General features: G+C 34.6%; 1 protein-coding gene across 2 annotated transcripts in view; it reads left to right on the top strand.

Annotated features, from left to right (window-relative positions):
• Positions 1-15,111, top strand: part of LOC148942160 (WD repeat and SOCS box-containing protein 1-like) — a 91,208-nt gene extending 76,097 nt beyond the window's left edge. For both annotated transcript variants that reach the window (XM_089103594.1, XM_089103593.1), the window contains exons 7-9: positions 2,048-2,183; positions 3,638-3,769; positions 10,577-15,111. In XM_089103594.1, the coding sequence (XP_088959720.1) occupies positions 2,048-2,183; positions 3,638-3,769; positions 10,577-10,742 (434 nt within the window). In that variant the 3' untranslated portion in view covers positions 10,743-15,111. The remainder of the gene's footprint in view (positions 1-2,047; positions 2,184-3,637; positions 3,770-10,576) is intronic.
• Positions 15,112-19,769: the final 4,658 nt, after the last annotated feature.

Genomic DNA, 19,769 nt, shown 5'->3' with positions numbered 1-19,769 from the left:
AGAGTTCAACCCCCCGTCATGAAGGACGTAGGACTGCAAAAGTAGTGTCCCATCAGCTCGGTTAGGGGGGCTGATTACCAAGGTTAGACGTAGTTGGAGAAACTCGAACAAAATTGAAAACAAAGCTACTAAGCGAGCTGAAGAAGAGTTGAATTATTTAATAATGCTCCTGAGGGTCTTAATCAGCAGCTTCAACTGAAAACGAAAAAATAAAATCAAAAATAGTACAATAAGAATCTGGAGATTATAAAAGAGGCAAAAATGTGAAGTAATAGAAAATACAATTTACAAATAAACAATGTTGGTGTGAAGTGGGATAATAAGAAATTTTAAAGATAAGATAGCGTGCATTAAGCGCGTCTTTTCTTTTCCTTTTTCCTTTCTTTGACACGTCTACAGTATACAATTTAATAATTTTTAACAATTAATTGTTAATTAAGCGTTCGATTAAATTCAAGGACTTTTTTGTTTGCCATTCTAAACTTTTTTCTTGTTTTCTCCTTGTACATTTTCACAATTTATTACTAATAGAATTTGCGCTTCATATCGTAAATACGAGCATAGAAATAGAATTTCCTATGCTTGTACAGCATAGAAAAATTTATATGATTTAGGCTTTTCAAACCATTCCCTAAATGATCCCTGAATTCTCATTCCTCAGAAGAGCTTAAAATTGCTCATATTTGTGATTTTGGTATGGGAAATTGGACGGACAGGTAATCCAGGGCCAAATTTTGGTGCAGTACTCAAATATGTAAAAAGTCCTCGGGTTTCAAAAATATGTCACATGTTTATCTTTCTATTAAAATGTATCAATAAAGCCTCTTATTTATATGGATGATTTGCAAAATTTATGGCCCAGGCTCTTCTGGCTACAATTACCATATTGCCCCTAAAGAGCCAATTTTGGACCTCTTTTTCATTTTTATTGAAATGGCTGTCTTAAAAAGTGAAGCAATAACACATGAGCCACACGTCTCTTTTTACTAACTCAATGCTATTGCATTGACCCTGTATCTTATTAAAAGCAGCATAACCTGTAAGGATTAGCCTCTTGAATGACAGAAAATAGGTGGCCTCGAATCCCTGAAGCCCGTCTACGGATCCAATGGGCGTAATATCGGGGGAGAAAGAATGGTTTGTTCATAAGGCCCTGCTAGGTGATCAATCGCAAACGTTAAAATATCTTTCCAACAACTTTAAGGTGACAAAGAGCTGTGTAGGGGAAAAATTCTCGTCTGTGAATTAATTAGTCTCTTTTGTTGCTAAACCTTCCTATCTACTTATCCTTAAGAATCTTCCCAACCTTATAAGCTTTTCTTGGCCGTGTCTGTGGATTAGCCAGTGGGAATGGAATGGGACTTTCTAAATAGATATCTGGGAAGTTTATAAAGAATAAAAGTGGTGTTGAGTCGGTTTGTGTTGCGAGCAAACGGAAGCAAGTGTATTCACTGGGGTTATCCCATATGCTCCGGAAAACCGAATAAAAATGACCTCTGTCATGGAAAAATGGCATTTGATTGTTTCCTGTCAAAAATTATCTTGAATACGTAGCACCGGGTTGTTTTCACTTATATATTCCTGTCATAATCTATGAGAGACCCCTTGTTAAAAGGGGTCAGGGATTGCCAATGCCTCTCACGCCAGCTATTTTTGAGTAGTCTGCGTATTTTAAGACCTTTGTCTCTGGAGCTGCATGGACTGTGCCGTCTCCGGAGGAATTTTTATTGCATCTTTCGGCTATTTTAAAAAAAATGACTATCTGGAAATTTCAATTCGTTGACGTGGGGGGCTACGGGGCAAAAGTGCCATGAGAGGTAGGATAACTTTCGACCCTTGAAAAGGTACCAGAACTCCCCATCTAATTGGTGGCTGGGAAAAAAATTAATAATATATGGGAAGCACCTCGCTCTTCACTAAATCAACGCTACTGTGTTGACTCTGATATACTATTGTAAGTAAGCAAAATTATTTATTTTCTTCCACAAAACGTTGTAGAAAAGTTTGCTCACTTTCAACAGGAATTCAACAAGTATTTATTTTTCAGGAAAATTATTACGGACTCTTTATCATGTCCAGCCTCCCCCAAGCTTTATTTTTGCGTCTGGTGCGAACGGAGCATGGATTCGTGGAATAGCATACTCTCGGGATGGTATGCATATTGGAACAGTGTCTGAAGGAGGGTAAGCTGTGCTAAAGTTTTATATGAACGCAGACTTATAACCACTCATGTTCTTGTGTAAGGTACCAGTAGTTTCGTGTTAAGTGTTGTATGAGTATCAAGGAGTTCAATAAGACCATCTACTGAAGCTTATAAAGATGCGTATTGTTAGGTGATTGAGATAATTACCTTAATTGAGTACGGATTTTCTTATTAAGACATGGATGTATCTGACTGAGGTAACTGAGGGGCAGATTTTCTTTCAAGAAATAAGACTTATTTATTCCTTGACTGTTTGTCTTGCCTACCTGTTTGTCATGATTTTTGCATGTGTCTACATGGCCTCTTATGCTAATAGCTTTACAGCTTCTTTAAAACATGCAGTGGCGAGCTACCAAATGGATTAGAGGAATAGATTAATGGTGAACTACAGTAGATTGAAGGTTTATCTTCCCCAGTGGGCTTTCTACTTGAGTTTTACTTGAGTATAAAAATGTGTTTACAAATTTAAACGCTTACTAAGATTTTAAAGCGTTAGGAACTGCAATACTAAAATAGCTATTCATTTGTAAATCACATGCTATTAAAATTATGACACTCGCGGAGTAATAGAGAAAAAAAACTGAAATTATTAAATTAGGGCGTAGTGAAAATCGGGAAAATGCTGAAACGAACAACTTTCTGTGCACCATGGTCAACTTTGCCCGGTAAAACCGGGTAACCCCCCCCCCCCCCCCCCCCCTGGATACGGCCTTGGTTATAACCACTATTAATCTGCTAAATATGTTGTAACGGTGTGTACGTATATTTATGTTGAACAAAAATGTAAGTGATGTGTTTTATTGTTATTTCCTTATTATAGTAACATATCATCGTATATAAATTAGCATTTGATTTATGGTCATCTTAAGAAATAAGCAGTTTTAATATGAAATTTTGAAAATAAATCTCGATTTTTTTTTCATTTATGTACGAGTATCGTATATAAATTTATACTAGAGTTATCGTCTAACCCTAATCCAGTGAGGATGGTGATGAATATGAATTAAGGGATTAATCCACTTGGTGGCACTGAAATGAAGTATGGCTCTATTAGTTGCTTAAGAAAGTTTCTCTAGTGTAACATCTTTCTTTCTTTTTTAATTCAGAATGAAAAGGTGAGCTGAGAATTTTTCGGGACAAATTCAAGACACCTAAATTCCACCAAAAGTTTACCTTTAAAAAATTACTGCGCATAAACTAACTTTATTTTGAATAATATGCATGAAAATTTTGTATGTTTTATATGTATGAAAATTTATTTTTAGTTGTGCATATGAAAGTTTTATGAAAAACCCAATAAACCTTTGCTGGGCCTAATGCTATATGGTACAGTGTTTCCTTGACAATATTTCAGTGGAGCAAAGGTAAGCAAATCATTTTTTCCAATAAGATGAAATGCAATCGATGAATTTTTAAATATATATTTCTTGTTAGATTGGTGAGATTTTGGAATCTGGTAGATGAGGAGTGCGATATTCCAATGATTAAACAATGCGGCAATAATGAAGATGAAGAAGAACTCCTCTGTTGCTCAGTTTCTCCATCTGGACGTATCTTTGCTGTTGGGTGAGTCCCATTTACCTATCAATGTTTCGATTGTTATCAATATTTAATACCAATGAATGAACTCAGTATAGATTTTCAATAGATCCATGGATCCAGTTTGTATTTGCTTATTGTCAAGGCTCTACCCAGAGGGGGTTTATGGGGGTTTGAACCCCCCCCCCTCCCCCCCCCCCCAAAAAAAAACAACAACAAATATTTGTCTGACTTGTAAAAACGTAACAAAAATGGATATAAACAAATTTTGTTTGCGTTTTTTTAGTTTTTTTTCTGTACCCCCTCCCCCCCTGGAATTTTTTTTTGAGTAAAACCCCTCCGAAAAAAAGATTCTGGGCATGGCCTTGTTTATTGGTGAAATTGCTCTGTAGGGCTAAAATATTTACAGATAATATTTCATTTACTAGCAAGAATGAATGAAGTCCTTTATTATTATTATTATTATTCTCTGGTCTTGAAAATTTGATTACCCACTACACCAGAGGTTCTCAAAGTTTGTGGCGCGAGCCTCGGAGGGGGGGGGCATAATATTTTAATATTACTTTGATAGAATAGAATATAGTGTGTATAATTCGGTATATTTACACATCACTCGCAGGCAGCAGCAATCGACACGCTTCAGTATCCATAAAAGGTTACGACAAACCACTATTAAATTTATTTTGTTATGACTGAATATTAAAATTATTTGTGTGGGAAGGGGGCGCACATCTTTGGTTGACCAAAGGGGGGGGGGGTACGGTCTGAAAAGTATGAGAATCTGTGCTACACAATTTGCCTGAGAGTCAAGGTTTCAATTCGTGGGCAAAATCTCAGTTTCTGACGGTTGAAGTAGCCATCTTGGCTTAAGTTGCCTGTTGGCCTAATGAAAGTCCAAGGGGAATAAATTTGATACATATCAATGGTATATTATTTTCCTTTTTACGAATAATTTTACGAATTATTTACTCTCCGAACGATGTTCTTTGTCACAATAAGCTGAACTAAATAAACTATTTTTTATAATTATAGTGTAAATTATGATGATCTTATTGTGTTTATTGTTCTTGGAGCGTTTAGAAATAAGTTTTGTTCGCTTAATTGAGCTTTTGTGCTGTATCTTAACAGTTAATTTTTCTTGGCGACTTGACCCGTTTTAATATTAGATCCTCCATTTTTACAAAAGCTTCTGTTATGAATATTCAAACTATAAAAACTACATAAAACGAGAAAAAAAAAATCAAAACCGAAACAGGCACATATAACGGAAACTATTAGATTTCAGGGGGTAGCATATTAATCGAATCCTACCTCTTATGATTGTCTACCTCCCCCTAATATAGATTAATGAGAAATGTAAACAAAAATAATAGTAACTAGGCCTTTATTGATTGATTCAACGAGTAAATCACTGTTGTTTTGTTCTCTCGCTATCGAACGAGTAGGATTGTGTCACTAATATCGAAGTATAAACAATCTCTGGATTCAAGGCCGTACCCAGGATTTTTTTTCGGAGGAGGTTTTACTCAAAGATTGTTTTTCGGGGGGGGGGGGGGCATACAAAAAACCAAAAAAAACGAAAACAAACTTTTTTTTTATTCCTTTTTGTTACGTTTTTAAGTGTAAAAAAAACATTTCGGGGGGGGTTCAATCCCCCCTAACTGACCCCGGCGCCGCGCCAATGAGGGAAGACCAGCGAGGGTGGGGCCAAAAACAGAACGCCACGCCGCGCCGCTATTCCTATGTCGGCGGCGTGCCACCGGCGCCACCAATGTTGACCGCACACATTAATGTTTTCATCAGTCTTTCTCAAATCACAGCTTAAATTTAAAACAGATTTGAGCCTATTCATGAGTTCAAAAATTCACAAGTCGCTGGCTGGAAACTGGTCTTCTTCGCTATTCCTCAAGAGAAGTAGAAATGTGGTAGAAACGAAATGGCTGTGGCGTTTCAGAACTCTTGCATAATACGAGTAGTTGAAGTATCTATTAGTTATGTATTCTTAACATAAACAATTATCAAAATTAGTAGTTTTTTTTTTGTTTTATCGAGCATTACTGCATACAAAATTTCAAATACCGTAACACAAAATTCGTCAGTTATCTGGTTAAAAACTTTTAATATAACTTTTAACTTATAAGCCTAATATTTTCATATTGCCTATATCTGCTTTTTCACCTTTAAAACATTTGAATTGGGCGACTTTGATATTGATTGTTTTTTTTTTTTTTTTTGGTCTTTTGGTTTCTTAAAAGGACTTCTTGTATTAAAAACTGGTTTTTAATTACAATTTAAAAAAATGCATTTTAAAGTTTTTTGGCTTCTTTATAGAATAAATGTCATGTAGGCTGAACTGTTGCTTTTTTATTGCTTTTGGCTGCTCTTTTGGATATTATTCGTTTTTTTCTTTTGGGGATTCATTCCAAATTATAAATTGATAAATACCTAATATCAGTCAAATTATAAACTGCATTAAAAGGAGTAAACATATCAAATTGATAAATACATGGTGAACACTTCACATGACAGCACTTCAATTACAATGAAACAAAAAACACTTAATGGTTTATTTTGTATGAAGAAAAATTAAATGCCAGCTATTTTCTGGTAAAAAAATGAAAAGCTCATCCGTTTTAAATGTAATTAAATGAAATAATATGCAGACTGAAGTAGCTCCAGGAAGATGTTGAGATTTTCATCCTAGTTCGGTACTTTTAATCCAAGCAAAATGTTAGGAACACTTAGTATCAATTATTGAGTTTAAGCTTTGATTTCCAAATACTCACAAAAATTACCAAATTTAAGAAAGTCGCAACAATAAGTCACCTGTGGTCAAAATACTCAAAGACCTCTTAGATTCCCACTCAGGCTCAAAGTTTCTGCTATGTTCATTTCCATAGAAATCTCCCAAGAGTTTCTCTTTAAAATAGCTTTCAACCGTAGTTAGGGGTCTTTAGCCTTTTTCTCTTTTCTTCAAAGCTTTGAAAAAAGTATTATAATATTCCAAATGTTACATTTTTTATATTTGTGCATATTTTTGGTCATCATTGGTTGGGTGATCGAATTTTTTAAACAACTGTAGATACGTAAGAACAGTGCAACATCTAGCACCCTGAGGTCATAAGACTGTCAAAGACTCCTCCTTGAACCTCCCAAATTGAAAGCTTTTATTATGACCTGGCCTTTTAATGTAACTTGGGCTCTGGACAAAGGGCGCCATTGTCACTCGAGCGCAACGTTAGGTGGGGATGTCGATATCGCTTTCGTCAGTTTTCAAATTAAACCCGTTTCATCAATAAAAAAAAACGGATTGGACGCATATGTCTCTTTCCATTTGAACGATAAAACCATGCAAGTGCTGTATCAAGTATGACTCACGAAAATCTTGTTAATTTTTATCAACTTTTCAACTTTTTGGCATCCCTGCTTTCAATAAAAAAAAAATCAAGGTACTATGACTTAAATAAAATAACTTCCTATGGATACTATCTTGATAGGATACCGCCTTTGTTTTAAATAAAAAAAAAAATAAACCTATTGTCACCCTGCTTTCAAAAATTCGAGGTATTATCATTTAAATATGATAGCTCACTACCCGCAACCCCTCTGTGTACTACCTTTATAAAATGCCGTCTCTTCTTTAAATTAAAAAAAAAAACTTTTTGGGATCCCTGTTTTCAATAAAAAAATTTCTAGATCTTCTCATTTAAATGTAATACCCCCCCCCCCCATACCCCCCCCCCTCTGGATACCACATTGATAGGATACCGTCTCAGCTTTTATTAGAAAAATAAGTTACTTAATAATTAACTAGGTCACTATATGGTTCAAACAAACACACAAAATAACGTTAAACAGCTTAGTGTTCCTTGAAAAAAATTGAGGGTATGAGTAAAGGGGTACATAGACAACAACAAAAATGTCGAAATTATTCAGATATACCTCAAACTATTGGAAAACTGAGTCATAGATTCGCCGTGGCATTCAATAAGATCCAAAGAATCTAATTAAAAGGGAGCACACGCAAAAGCCAAATTAGGCCAGTAGCCTATGAGAAATCGCAAAATACCCAAGACAATAAACAAGTCTTAATGGGGGGCCCTGGGTCTATCAAAATATTTCAATGGTTTCCCAGGGAATTTGATATCATTTTCCTCTGTCTCCACTTTAAATGAAAAAAATATTTATCCTTTTGGCATCCCTGCTTTCAATAAAAAAAAGGTATTATCACTTAAAAATGATAGCCCCCTATCCCCCTCCCCCGCTAGGCACTTATTTACAATTTATTTATGAGTCAAATTTTTGGGGTAGCTTCCGAACAATTGAGTATTAAACATTCAGGCGTTCAACAATTGAGTATTAAACATTAAGAAAATCTTATCTAAAAACAACAAAAACAAAAAAAAAAAAAATCTGCAAACTTACAATTCAGCTGTAGAAACAATCTCTCGGCTGTCAATTTCAAAATCCAACTGAAGGCTGAAGCTGTATAGGAGTGAATTCGTTCTATAATTCTATTCAACTTGAAAATAAAATTTTTGACTACGAACGATGTTAGAAATAGCGATTGGGAAACTGCATCCGAAATGGTTTGAACGAAATGATTGGAAATGTTTTTTTTTTTTTTAAACACATGAAGAACTGTGTATATTGCAATATTTGCAATTGCATATTGCATCTGTCTGGTTTTTATGCAAAGTAACAAAAGAGACGAAAATTAACGAACAAGAGAGTAGTGAAGAATTATGGTATGCAAAGTAATATTTGGCAGGGAAAGTCACTGGTGACAAATCGCTAGGGGTGGCACTGTGATTGCGTGATTTTCAGGGATTCGGGGAACCAAATTTTTTTCGGGGTCACGCATAGATTTTCGGGGAAACACCGAAAATTTGGGGATAGTGCAAGCCCTGCTTGATTTTTAATCAGGAAAATCGAAATACTAAACCACACAAGAAGGAAAAGCTCCGACTTTGCGGTTGACGCAACAAAGAAGTGCTGCAAAATTAATTTAAACTCAACCGAACGCCGCTGCCTTGGTCGGCGGCGGGGCGCCGGCGGCGTTCGCCCGGGCCTCGGTTGGCGGCGTTCGGTCGATTCGATGGCGTGACGCCGGGGTCTACCCTCTAACCCCCCCTCCCTCTGGTTAGGGCCTTGTCTGGATTGACCTATCAGGAAACTTTGGCGCTCAGATCGGGCACCCATACGATGTTACGATAAAATCTTAAATAAATGAGAAAACTAATTGTTTATATTTACTGTTCTGCATAAGTGCGTTTTAATCCTTTTTTGGATAAAATGTATTCTCGTGCTTCTAACATTTCTCGCCTGGGCTTTAATCGATTGAGTATACCTGCAGAAGCATGTTTACTTTATATGTAGTGGGAGAGATGAAAAACTGCTTAACGAGATTCTTATACTACTGCTACTACTAACAACTCGCTGCAGCACTAAGCTTCCTGAGGCCACCGCAGCAATGCACGCTCCTCCTTCCCCCTCCCAATCTATCAAAGCCTCTTTTCAACCTCCAAAGAAATTTCAGTTTCCCTTAAATTCTTATACTATATACTTTAATAAATCTATTGTATTCAGATGTTGGGCAGCGTAAGTTTTTCCGTTTTGCTTATTTATTTATGTACGCCAAAATTAATAATTATAAAAGATAAGTAAATAGAACTGGAAAAATGAGAAATGGTTAGGGATTGGCAGAATATTTTCAGATGTAAAGTAAAAGTTATCCATTCTAATTAGATGTTTTCAGGGCTCATTAATTTTCAAATCTTAATCTTAATAAAAACAAATTGGAAAACAAAGTAAAAATGTTTAATACCTAAAATAACAAACCCAAATGGATAATAACATTCTCGAAAAGAGCTGCTTTCATGTAATGCTCAAAATCTTAAGTATTTGCTATTATATAAAATTTAAAATACTGAACTGAACCCCTTCACGCATAACGGTGCGACTTTATGTGCTATGAAACGCCTAACTTGACCCTAACTTGACGAAGGACCCCTCAATACTAAGGAAGCTTATATACCCTCGCATCCAACAAAATCAAGTAAAATCTGTAAAATCGCCCAAATTAAAATCTGTTTAGATATCTCTGGAAAGGAGAAATTGGAATTGGAACCCTTCTGTTTCTATTTACCTACCAGCTCCCCAAAAAAACAAAACATTTAAACAGTTAAAATGAATTATGATTTTTCAAATTGCTTAAGTAAAAACTTTTAATCATATATATCGTAAAAAATAGGAAAAATAAGGAATCGAATTCTGAATGAAGAAGATCGTTATTTTTAGTTCTGCAGTTGCTGGTTGTAGAGGATACTAAATTCAAAAATAAGAAATTTGGGTGAAAAATGAGCTAAAAGTCTATGGACCCAGACATCTTAAGAAGGCGTGAATTTCCTTTGAATGTGTAATTGTCTTTGGAACCAATAAAATGTTAATATTTCGATTTTGGAATGAATAGTGGTGGCAAATTTAACGAATTAGTTTATCTTACTTATTCTTTGGATCCATTGTGACAACACTGACAAAAATGTGGTCCTGCCCATAATTTTCATAATTTTGTGCGAAGAAATTAATCTTGAGAAACCGTGGCTGTTAAGTATGAGGAGACCTAAGAACAGTTCATGGGGCAAAAAATATTTTCATTTTGGTGTCCTTGGTACTAGACAAAATTGTAGATTTTGAAAAAAGACAAAGAAAATTAAGACATGATAATCAGTATAGGCTTTGTTGGTGTGAGATTCAGTATTTAACATCTGTCGTATTCAAAGTGAGGGGGGAAAATCTTGCTATATAAGTGTATCATTACGTTTTTCCTTTCAGGAATTCCGAGTCACGTGTCACTTTCTATCAAGTCCCCCGTATGGTTGGCACTCTTAAACATCTAGCACGAATGGCAGTCCGTAAACATCTTGAAAGCCCGAATATTGACAATATTCTTCTACCCGCCAGACTTAAGGAGTACCTTAAATACCATTTGTGGTATTAAACCCGCATTCCCCTTCGATACTGTTTTCAAAGTGTATTCATGCTAGTGATAACTGTAAGAAGTATCTTGTATTATTGAGTGCTGTTCTAATCTTTGACAGGATCTTGGTACTTAAGAACTTGAAGGACTTTGAATGTATAATGCTGATCCTGGAGAGTTCTGACTTACTAAGAATGAGTGCTTTAAAAAGCAAGCTTTCATTTTTTTTAATTATTTTTTTAAAAGCTGTTCAGAAGCGCCTAAAATTTCTTTTTTAGTTTGAGCACCAGAGTTTTTATGAAAATTTCTTTAAAATGGATTGGACTGTTAGACATGGTCTGTAATGCAAACTTAAAAAAAAAATATCAACAGAAGTTTGGCTTGGTTTTGATTTTAATACAGATATCATCTGCTGGAAAAAAAATACTCAGAATTTTTTTCTGTTTGCTCATATTCTTAAGTACACTTTAAATTGGATTTGGTCAATTTGTCTTGTGAAGAATGCATTTAGTGTGTCATTATAAAAAAATGGAGATTATTTGGTCAGATAGTGTAGATTTTGGTCAGATAATCTTGGCCAAATAGTGCGGCGAAAGGTTCAAATAATGGTTATTGACTAAGTCGTTTTCTTTTCCCTATAAAAAATTCTTCTAGAAGCCATTTGACTTACTTCCTTCTGAAATATGCTTTAAAACATTGTCAAATACACAAGTAATCATAAAAAGATATCATTATTTTCTTATACCAGATGGTTAATGTATTAGACTCAAAATCAGCAATGTATCTTCTATACTACTTTTTTCCATTGTTAAAATTCTAAAGTGAATCGATTTAGTATCAGATTCTCTGATGTCATTCCACATACTTCAGATAGCAGAAATCCAGTATGCTAATCTAAGATATAAATATATTAAATCTGCATTTACACCAAAATTAAAATACTTTAGAACTGTTTTCCTCAGTTTCAGACCTTTAACCATGCAGCATTCTTGTTTAGCGAGGTTGACTGTGTCTATTTGAGAAAATATGACCTAAAACACACTAATCGTAGGTAATATGAACTAGATATATATCAACAGATAAATTTGTAAATAATGACATTAGTTATTTTTGTTTGAATTATGACATTAGTTTATTGACATTGTAGTTATTTTCTGGAAAGGCAATGTAATCTAAGAAATTATTAACAGTCTAAGTCACACAATTTTTTAGGATTAATTGCATATTTAGAAAGCTCAAGTGAGTCCTACAATACAATAGTAGTCTTTAGCGGCCCTTTACACTATCCATATTGTTCTTCAAAGGGTTTGAACTACAACCCTCTGGGTCTTTAAGCTCTTTCCGAAATGCGCCAGCTGTTAACTCAGGCTGACCATTATGTCCATATTGTTAGTAAGTATAATCATTGTTAATAATATGAGTGATGCAGAGCCACTATAAACCTTAGAAGTAGTATTTCTATATCTTCCCATATCTTTCGACTATTAAACCTTCATGTTGCTGTTAAAACTTCCTGATCCACCTCAGTGTTGAACTCAAACTAAAAAATTTCTCGCTGTTAATGAATAGAAAATTTTTAAAATACGTGTCAGACGTAGTATTCATAATCCAATGAAAAACAGTCAACCTAAAAACAGTCTACATAGTGATTGCAACTGAACTATTATAAGTTTATTTCGCTCGAACTTACAGCAATTATAAATGTCGTTCAGAGGCAGTACATTGTAAAATTGGACTAAGAAAATGGTTACAAAAAACATACATTAATATAAACAAACATTAGTAAATTATAAACATTATAAACATACATTAAAACAAACATACATTACTAGTAAAGAAATTGAAAATTAGTGTGTGTTCAAAAGAAACAAATACGGATTCAGATAAGGAAGTCTCGCTTGGGAGTCGAAACGTTTGGGTCATACTTATATAGCAATTTGAGCTGATAGCTCTATTGTTTTGGTTTGTCAATCTAAAACCTTGCGGATTCTTTATCACTCAAAAAAGACTCGAGTCAAAATTTTTTAAAATATATGTGTGAAAAAGTATTCATAGTCCAATGAAAAACAGTCTACATTTTCGATAGTATTCTTTTATTAATGCCCATATTGAACTTCAACCTAAATTTTGAACTTCCTTGAATTTTATTTTCTACCAAGTGATGCCCCTCAGCCTTTATTTATTCAGCTTGTGATTTAACATAGGCTTGGTGCATCAAGCGTTGAAATTTATAAGCGATTTATAGTAAGAGGATTGAATGTCGATCCATATCAATGACAGAACCTCAGGCAAAATAATAAAAAAATAGAAAAGATTGCAATATCTGTGGAGGTTTTATTTATTATTAATTTAAGACGCTATTAGAGTTTTCCGTGTAGAAATTCTGTTTTTAAAAATTATATGAAAAGTCTTGATTTTCTTTGTAATTGTCTTGACTAAAATAAAGATCATCGGGAAAATGTTCGGAGCTTTCAATAGATAGTAAATCAAAGAGATTCCTTTTTGTTTTAGAATTTGGAAGAGAGCGAAATTTGTAGTCTTATAATTTCAAGCTTAAGAAAGAAAGTTGAGAATTAAAAGCGCGTAACAATTTTCGTGTTAAAGAGACTATGTTTATGTGTCTATTCTATTTATTGCGTTAATATTTTCAACTTTGTTGCTTGACTATGACCTTCTAATATTCCTTGTTTGTATTTCTAATCTGATTCGCAATATCCAAACAATTATTTTTCCAATTGTATTTCCTTTTCACTGTCATAAGCTACTCCTCTCAGCACATGTGAGCTGTTTAAAATATTCTACGTCAAAAAGCCACATACTATGACTAACTTTTAACTATGGTAGTTTGTGAGAGTTAACTTGATCATTTGATTTATCCTTCCAAAGGTTTTATAAGCCATGTCTTCATATGGCTTTTTTAGGCGAAGTCACTTATGCTTTTATACTTTCTCTATAAGCTCTAATATCCATTGATGCTTTTGAAGGCTCATAAGGCAAGTTAGGCGCATTTGAAGTGTCTTTTTACCATACCTACTTTAACCGTGTCTGTTATTACAATTACCCAATTTCCCATTCATGTTTTATGTTTCATGGTTTAAAGACCCTTTACATGTCAAGTATATAGTCGTCCCCCAGGGCGAAATTTCTCATAGTCATCCATGAATTCAGTAAAGGCAATAATTTCCCATTAAGCACTCGAAGCTTACAATGTAATCATTGGTCTTACATCACTCTGTCGTAGTTATATTGGTTTATGACTTTAGTTTGTCTGCAACTGCTTGATGGTCAAGATTTCCGGTCTTACGGATAGGACAAGTGAAAGAATGTTAAAAGCCTCAAACTACTTTTCTTGAATGTGGGGATCACATGTATACCACTATATTCCCTTCTCTAGTTCATATTCTACGGATTCCATCAAGGTGAATGTTACATAGAATTAATTTGAAATAGATATAATTAAAAATGTGTTTAATGATATTCATTTTGGGAATATTCATATATGGGAATTTATAATTTTATCTGGTCCTTTTCAAAATTCGCTAATTGAAGCAATTTAGGCTATACAAGTCGATTCAGCGTGAGAGGATGACCCTTAAATGTATAAGCTCAATCAGCGATTTGTTTTTATTATTATTTATCCCCTTATTGCACGGTTAGAGCAATATGGCGAAATGAAATAATCTAGAGTATAGGCCATTGTTTTTTAAACACTATTTGCAGAGTATATATGCAATCTTTAGTATGAAGTAAACTTTTAGGAACGAAAATATTTGTTCTTGCTGAATCACTTACAAGAGCTGATAATATTCTTCTTAGGTATTTCATGCTCTTTTCATCAATATGTTTACGGGAACATTTGTCTCGGGCAGGAATTTTTTTCTAACTAATTAGTTGTTAGCAAACTTCTTTAGAGATTTTTTTTCTGTTAACGGGTAATTGTAAGCAGTTTTTGTCTATATAATGAGTAACTATAAGATTTTTTTGTGACATAATTTCTGCCTGATGATCCCCAAATCCCCGCTAAAATATACTTTCAGGGATTATTGCAGCTCATCATTATTCGCAACTGAACTATTACAACTTCATTTCGCTCGAACTTACAGCTATGAACTTATCATATATGTCTTTCACGGGTAGTACATTGTTAAATTTAACTAACAAGAGGGTTACAAAAAAACATACGTCACTTGTAAAAGAATTGAAAATTAGTGTGTGTTCAAAAGAAACAGATACGGATTCAGATAAAGAAATCGATAAATATCTGAAAACAACAAAATTTCTTAATGACAAAGGTGTCTCGCTTGGGAGCCGAAACTTTTGGGTCATATTCATATAATGCTTTTTGAGCTTTTCTGTTTTTTTTTTTTTTTTTTTTTTTTTTTTTTTTTTTTTTGCTGATCTACAGAAAGACCAATATGTCAATGAGTAAACCAAATTACAAACAACTGTCCCGTGACAAAATTCATCAGAAATTTTAAAGGGAGAAAGAAAAATTTTGATTTTTATTTCTCTGGGCCAGAAAATTTAAAAATGCTTCTTCTAGAAATGAGTGGAGCGATCCTTGTGGTGTGGCTCATTCACCCTCTATGGTCGCTTAGTTCAAAGAATAATGTTAAATTTATGTCGTTATTGCTCACAATCTTGTATAGTAATTCTTGAAATATTATCATGATTTTAATCGTTAGACTTCCCGCATGTTTGCGCGGATGAGATTTTTATCGTGTAGAATACTTTTTATGCACCTATTTGATATAGTGCTGTCATGTCCTGAGTAACGGGAAGAGGCAAATTTTTTTAGCTTTAATACTGTTGTAGTTTATCCTACTAAAAAGTGTGTTTGCCAGCCAATGCACATAACCTCAACCAGGACTGTAAGTTTTATTGAGCAAGGACATGGTGATCAATAGATTTGACGAGTAATTATGTTTTGTTAATATTTTTTTATAATCGATTTGGTTTGTTGATTTAACCCTGTGATTTCTTTAATTATTTGTGATCAATTATTAGAAGAAATATAGTGTTTAGTCAGCCATTTTCTTTTTATTTTCATTTAGAAGAACGACTAAATTTAAGTTAGGGTTTTTTTCTTTAATAATTTTTTTGACTAGTGGTTGATTGTTGTAATCACTGTCTATTGGTAGGTGTCGCAGTCCCAGCCAGTTAATAATCTTAAGCTATGAATACAATCCTGTGACATTATACGACGGGTACCTGAAGCAGGTATTGTTCATTACACAGATAAAGTCAATAGGTTTCTGGTCCTCTCAAAAGACTGCAGGTTATGTTTTTTTCATGCTTTTTGTCCGGCAGGCTCTACTGCTCGTTGGAAAATATGTAAGAAAGATATTATAGTAATGAACTAGATTGATAGTATCATAGATTTAATTAATAAAATTAGATAAGTAATTAAATAATAACAATAACGCTTAATTAAATAATAAGAAACTAATACTCTTACTGGTTTATTATTACTTAATTATGATTATTGTTATTTTATCACTATTTGCACCAGGTTTTGTGGAAGACGGGTATTAGTCAAATGGCTGAAATATTCGCTTAGGTTGTATTTCATTCACTGTCGTCAGAAAATAGCCGAACTCCTTCATTCTTACAAACTCCTTGTACTTTGTTTGACTATCAAAAGGCTTCATAGGCCGAATTTGCAATTCCGGGTGAACATACGGAATAGTGAAAACCGACTAAAAACTTACAAATTTGACATAACCGCCTAATTTTCACCTCTTTATTGTCAGCATAGCTCCTCTGAATATTCTTTTAGCCCTATTTATTTAATGCAAGTCTTGTTTATTTTTGACAAAAATTATCTTGAATTTTCACAACTTTATATACTTTTCTCCGTTACAGTCTGTCACTTAAAAAAAGATTTTTTTTTTTCTACACAAACACAAAAAAAAACTACGGAGCACGAAGAATAAACCAACTTCATAAAAAAAAGAAAAAAAAAATTAAAAACGGGGTGATACTTGGAAATAAAAGTCTTAAGTTCTCCCGTACAAAGCTTCATTGATATTCTTATCTGAGATATTATATCAATAAGGTTAAACTTATAAATTAGGATAAGATATCTAGAAATAGACCATGTTTGTAAAGAGAATTTAATAATACTATGTATCTTTTTTCCTATCTGATTTCTGTCACATAAATCATCTTAACCAGAAATATACCATTCAGCAACCTTTCCAAATATAATAATCACTAAGCTACCAGTGTATTTTTTATCAAAATTGCAAGTTTACCCCTATGGTAACTACAATTTGGCCTAGACTATATACAAAGTTCAAACGAAAACATATTAAAAACGGGTAAAACTTCTTAATAAGACGGTGTCCACTGTCTTGTTAAAAACCTTACCATTTTTAATATATTTTATTTAAATTGTAACGGAAAGTCACTGTGGTCGAAGAAACTACTAAAAAGAAGGTGGCTGATTTTGTGGGTTTGCCATTATTTTTTTGATTGATTTTCAACTGTGGTTTTAAATCCTGTTTTGGTAACAACTTGGTATGCTACCTGGAGCTTTGTTTTCACCTAGATTTGAAACAGGGATATTTCTCGTTTTCCTATTTTCAGTCATTGTTTAATATATTCTTGTTTCCAGGGGGGGGGGTTGGAGGGTCTCTGTAGGGGATTTGAATCTTGAGCAGCATTTGGCGAGTGTAGTCAAAAAGGCTATATTAAGGCGGTCACAAGAAAGGTATGATATTTTATAAAGACAAAAATGGACATTAAATGTTGACTTGTTGGGGGGGGGGGGGTTAGAGGGAAGGACATAAGAATTTTTGTTTTCAATTTCTTTGAATGTTATGGTAATATGAGCCACTGTTTCACTAAAATCTATTGCTGGTGAAGTAGCAATGTACACTGAAAGAAAGCATGTGTACACAGTATCAAAGTAGCGTGTCTGCATTCTATCAGGAACATTCTCTCTTGAGGAATCGAGGTAAAACTTCAGGGTAGTTGAAGGGCCAAGTGGACCTGAAATTTTGACTTTGAGGGAGGGGTGGAAATAAATAATAAGAAACTCTGTATCCAGCCTATCAACATGGAGTAGCTATAACATCTCAAAAGCGACTTGTGGGATCGGTCGGAAATTTTTAGAGTGGGGGTGGGAGGCAAAGGGAGTGAAATATTTTTGTTTAGAGGGGGATGTGGGGCTGGTAAATCTGTGTCTATTATCTATCAATCATCCCGAGCTGCACTAGACTGAACAGCATATCGAACCCTAGTTCATCAGATTCTGGAAGGAGTGGCCCCAAGACGTCCCATGAGGATGTATGGGACTTTAGTAAGTAAGTAAGCATCAATCTAAGGATTTTGGCACTATTAGCCCAATGGGACTTTTAATCTATTCGCGGTGAAGTAGGCTAGTGAGGTCTATCAAGAAATAGTATGTTCCCAAGAACCGTTAAAATTGTATGTCTGTAATATCTTGGAAACGACTGGGGATTGAACAAACTTTCCAGGAATTTTTTGGGGAATACGAGGAGATCTCATGTATTATGCATCAAAAATTTTGTCTCGTAAATTTTGGTTCGACTTTTAAAAGTTCTCTCATCGAGCAAAACCATAGCATAGTTACTTATGAATTCTGGGTATTTTCCTTATGGATTTTAGAATTTTCCGCAAGGTTGTTTTTAGGGTATTAAAAAGTTCCCATTTGAGTTCCTCTGAAAATTTTGCCTGAGAGTTCGATAATTGCCCTGCTGACAAAGAAATAAACTTTTAAACGTTCGTACCTTCCCAAGACGATTTCCAATCGAATGAGTGTCCGCCGAACTTTTACGACCACTCCTTCCATAAGAACCTTATGTGCCCCCGAGGTATAATTTACAACACTCCCTCTGGGCTGTGGAGGGGCTGTAAACCCTGGAGGTATTGTTATCTTTGGGCTATTTTTAACAAAATGGCTGTTGCAAAACTCTCATCTTTGAGTTTAGGAAAAAGAGGGCGTGGAATGTTGGTTTTTGGGTATTAGAAAAAATTCCCATTTGAGTTGATCTGAAAATTTGGCCTTAGAATCAGATAATTGCTCTGCTGACAAAGAAATAAATTGTCAACATTCATACATTTCCAATCGAATGAGCCACCGCCGCTTTTTATACGACCACTCATTCCACAGAAACCTTATGTGCCCCCGGGGTATAGCTTTCAACCCCTTACTCTGGGCTCTGGGGTTTTTGTAATCCCTGGAGGTATTGTTACATGATCTTTAAACTATTTTGAACAAAATGGCTATATCAAAATTTTGATTTTTTACAGTTGGGGAAAAGAGGACGTAGGGGGGAGGGATTAGTTGCCCTCAAATCACTTTTGACTCCTAAAAATGGAATTAGAACCTTTAATTTCCAATCAAACGTCTTCAAAGTTTATACGACCACCCTTTCCATAAAAATCTTATATGCCTCCGGGGCATAACTCACAATCCTTGCCCCCAGGCTCTGGGGATTGTGTCAACCTCAGAAGCATTGCTGTATGATCTTTGGACTATTTTGAACAAAATAGCTATCTAATTGTTTATTTAATCAGATGCATTTGGGGAAAAGGGTGTGGAGGGGGAGGGGGTTAATTGCCCTCCGATCACTTTTGACTCTTAAAAAGGGAACTAGAACTTCCAATCTTCAATCAAATGAACCTCCTCAAAAGGTTATACGACCATCCCTTGCATATAGACCTTATATGTCACCTGGGCATAACTTACATTCATTGCCCCCAGGCGGTGGGGGGGGGGTTATGCCAACCCTAAAGGCATTGTTATATGATCTTTTGTCTATTTTGAACAAAATGCCTATCTAAAAATGCCGATCGGATGCATTTGGGGAAAAGAGAGCATGGGGGTGGGGGCTAGTTGCTCTCTGATCACTTTTGACTCTTAAAAAGGGCATTAGAACTTCCTATTTCCAATCGAATGAGCTCCTTTCGAAGTTTATACGACAACTCCTTGTATACGAAGTGTCAGAACAAAAAATTATACATTGTGCCCACTTCGCTCTATACTTAGACAGCGCTATTGCACTGCCAATGATTTTT

The sequence above is a fragment of the Artemia sp. Qi Xiang Cuo genome, chromosome 17 (assembly GCF_049724085.1).
Source record: "Artemia sp. Qi Xiang Cuo chromosome 17, ASM4972408v1, whole genome shotgun sequence".
NCBI classification, from domain to species: domain Eukaryota; kingdom Metazoa; phylum Arthropoda; class Branchiopoda; order Anostraca; family Artemiidae; genus Artemia; species Artemia sp. Qi Xiang Cuo.
This window is presented reverse-complemented; position numbering and strand designations above follow the sequence as displayed.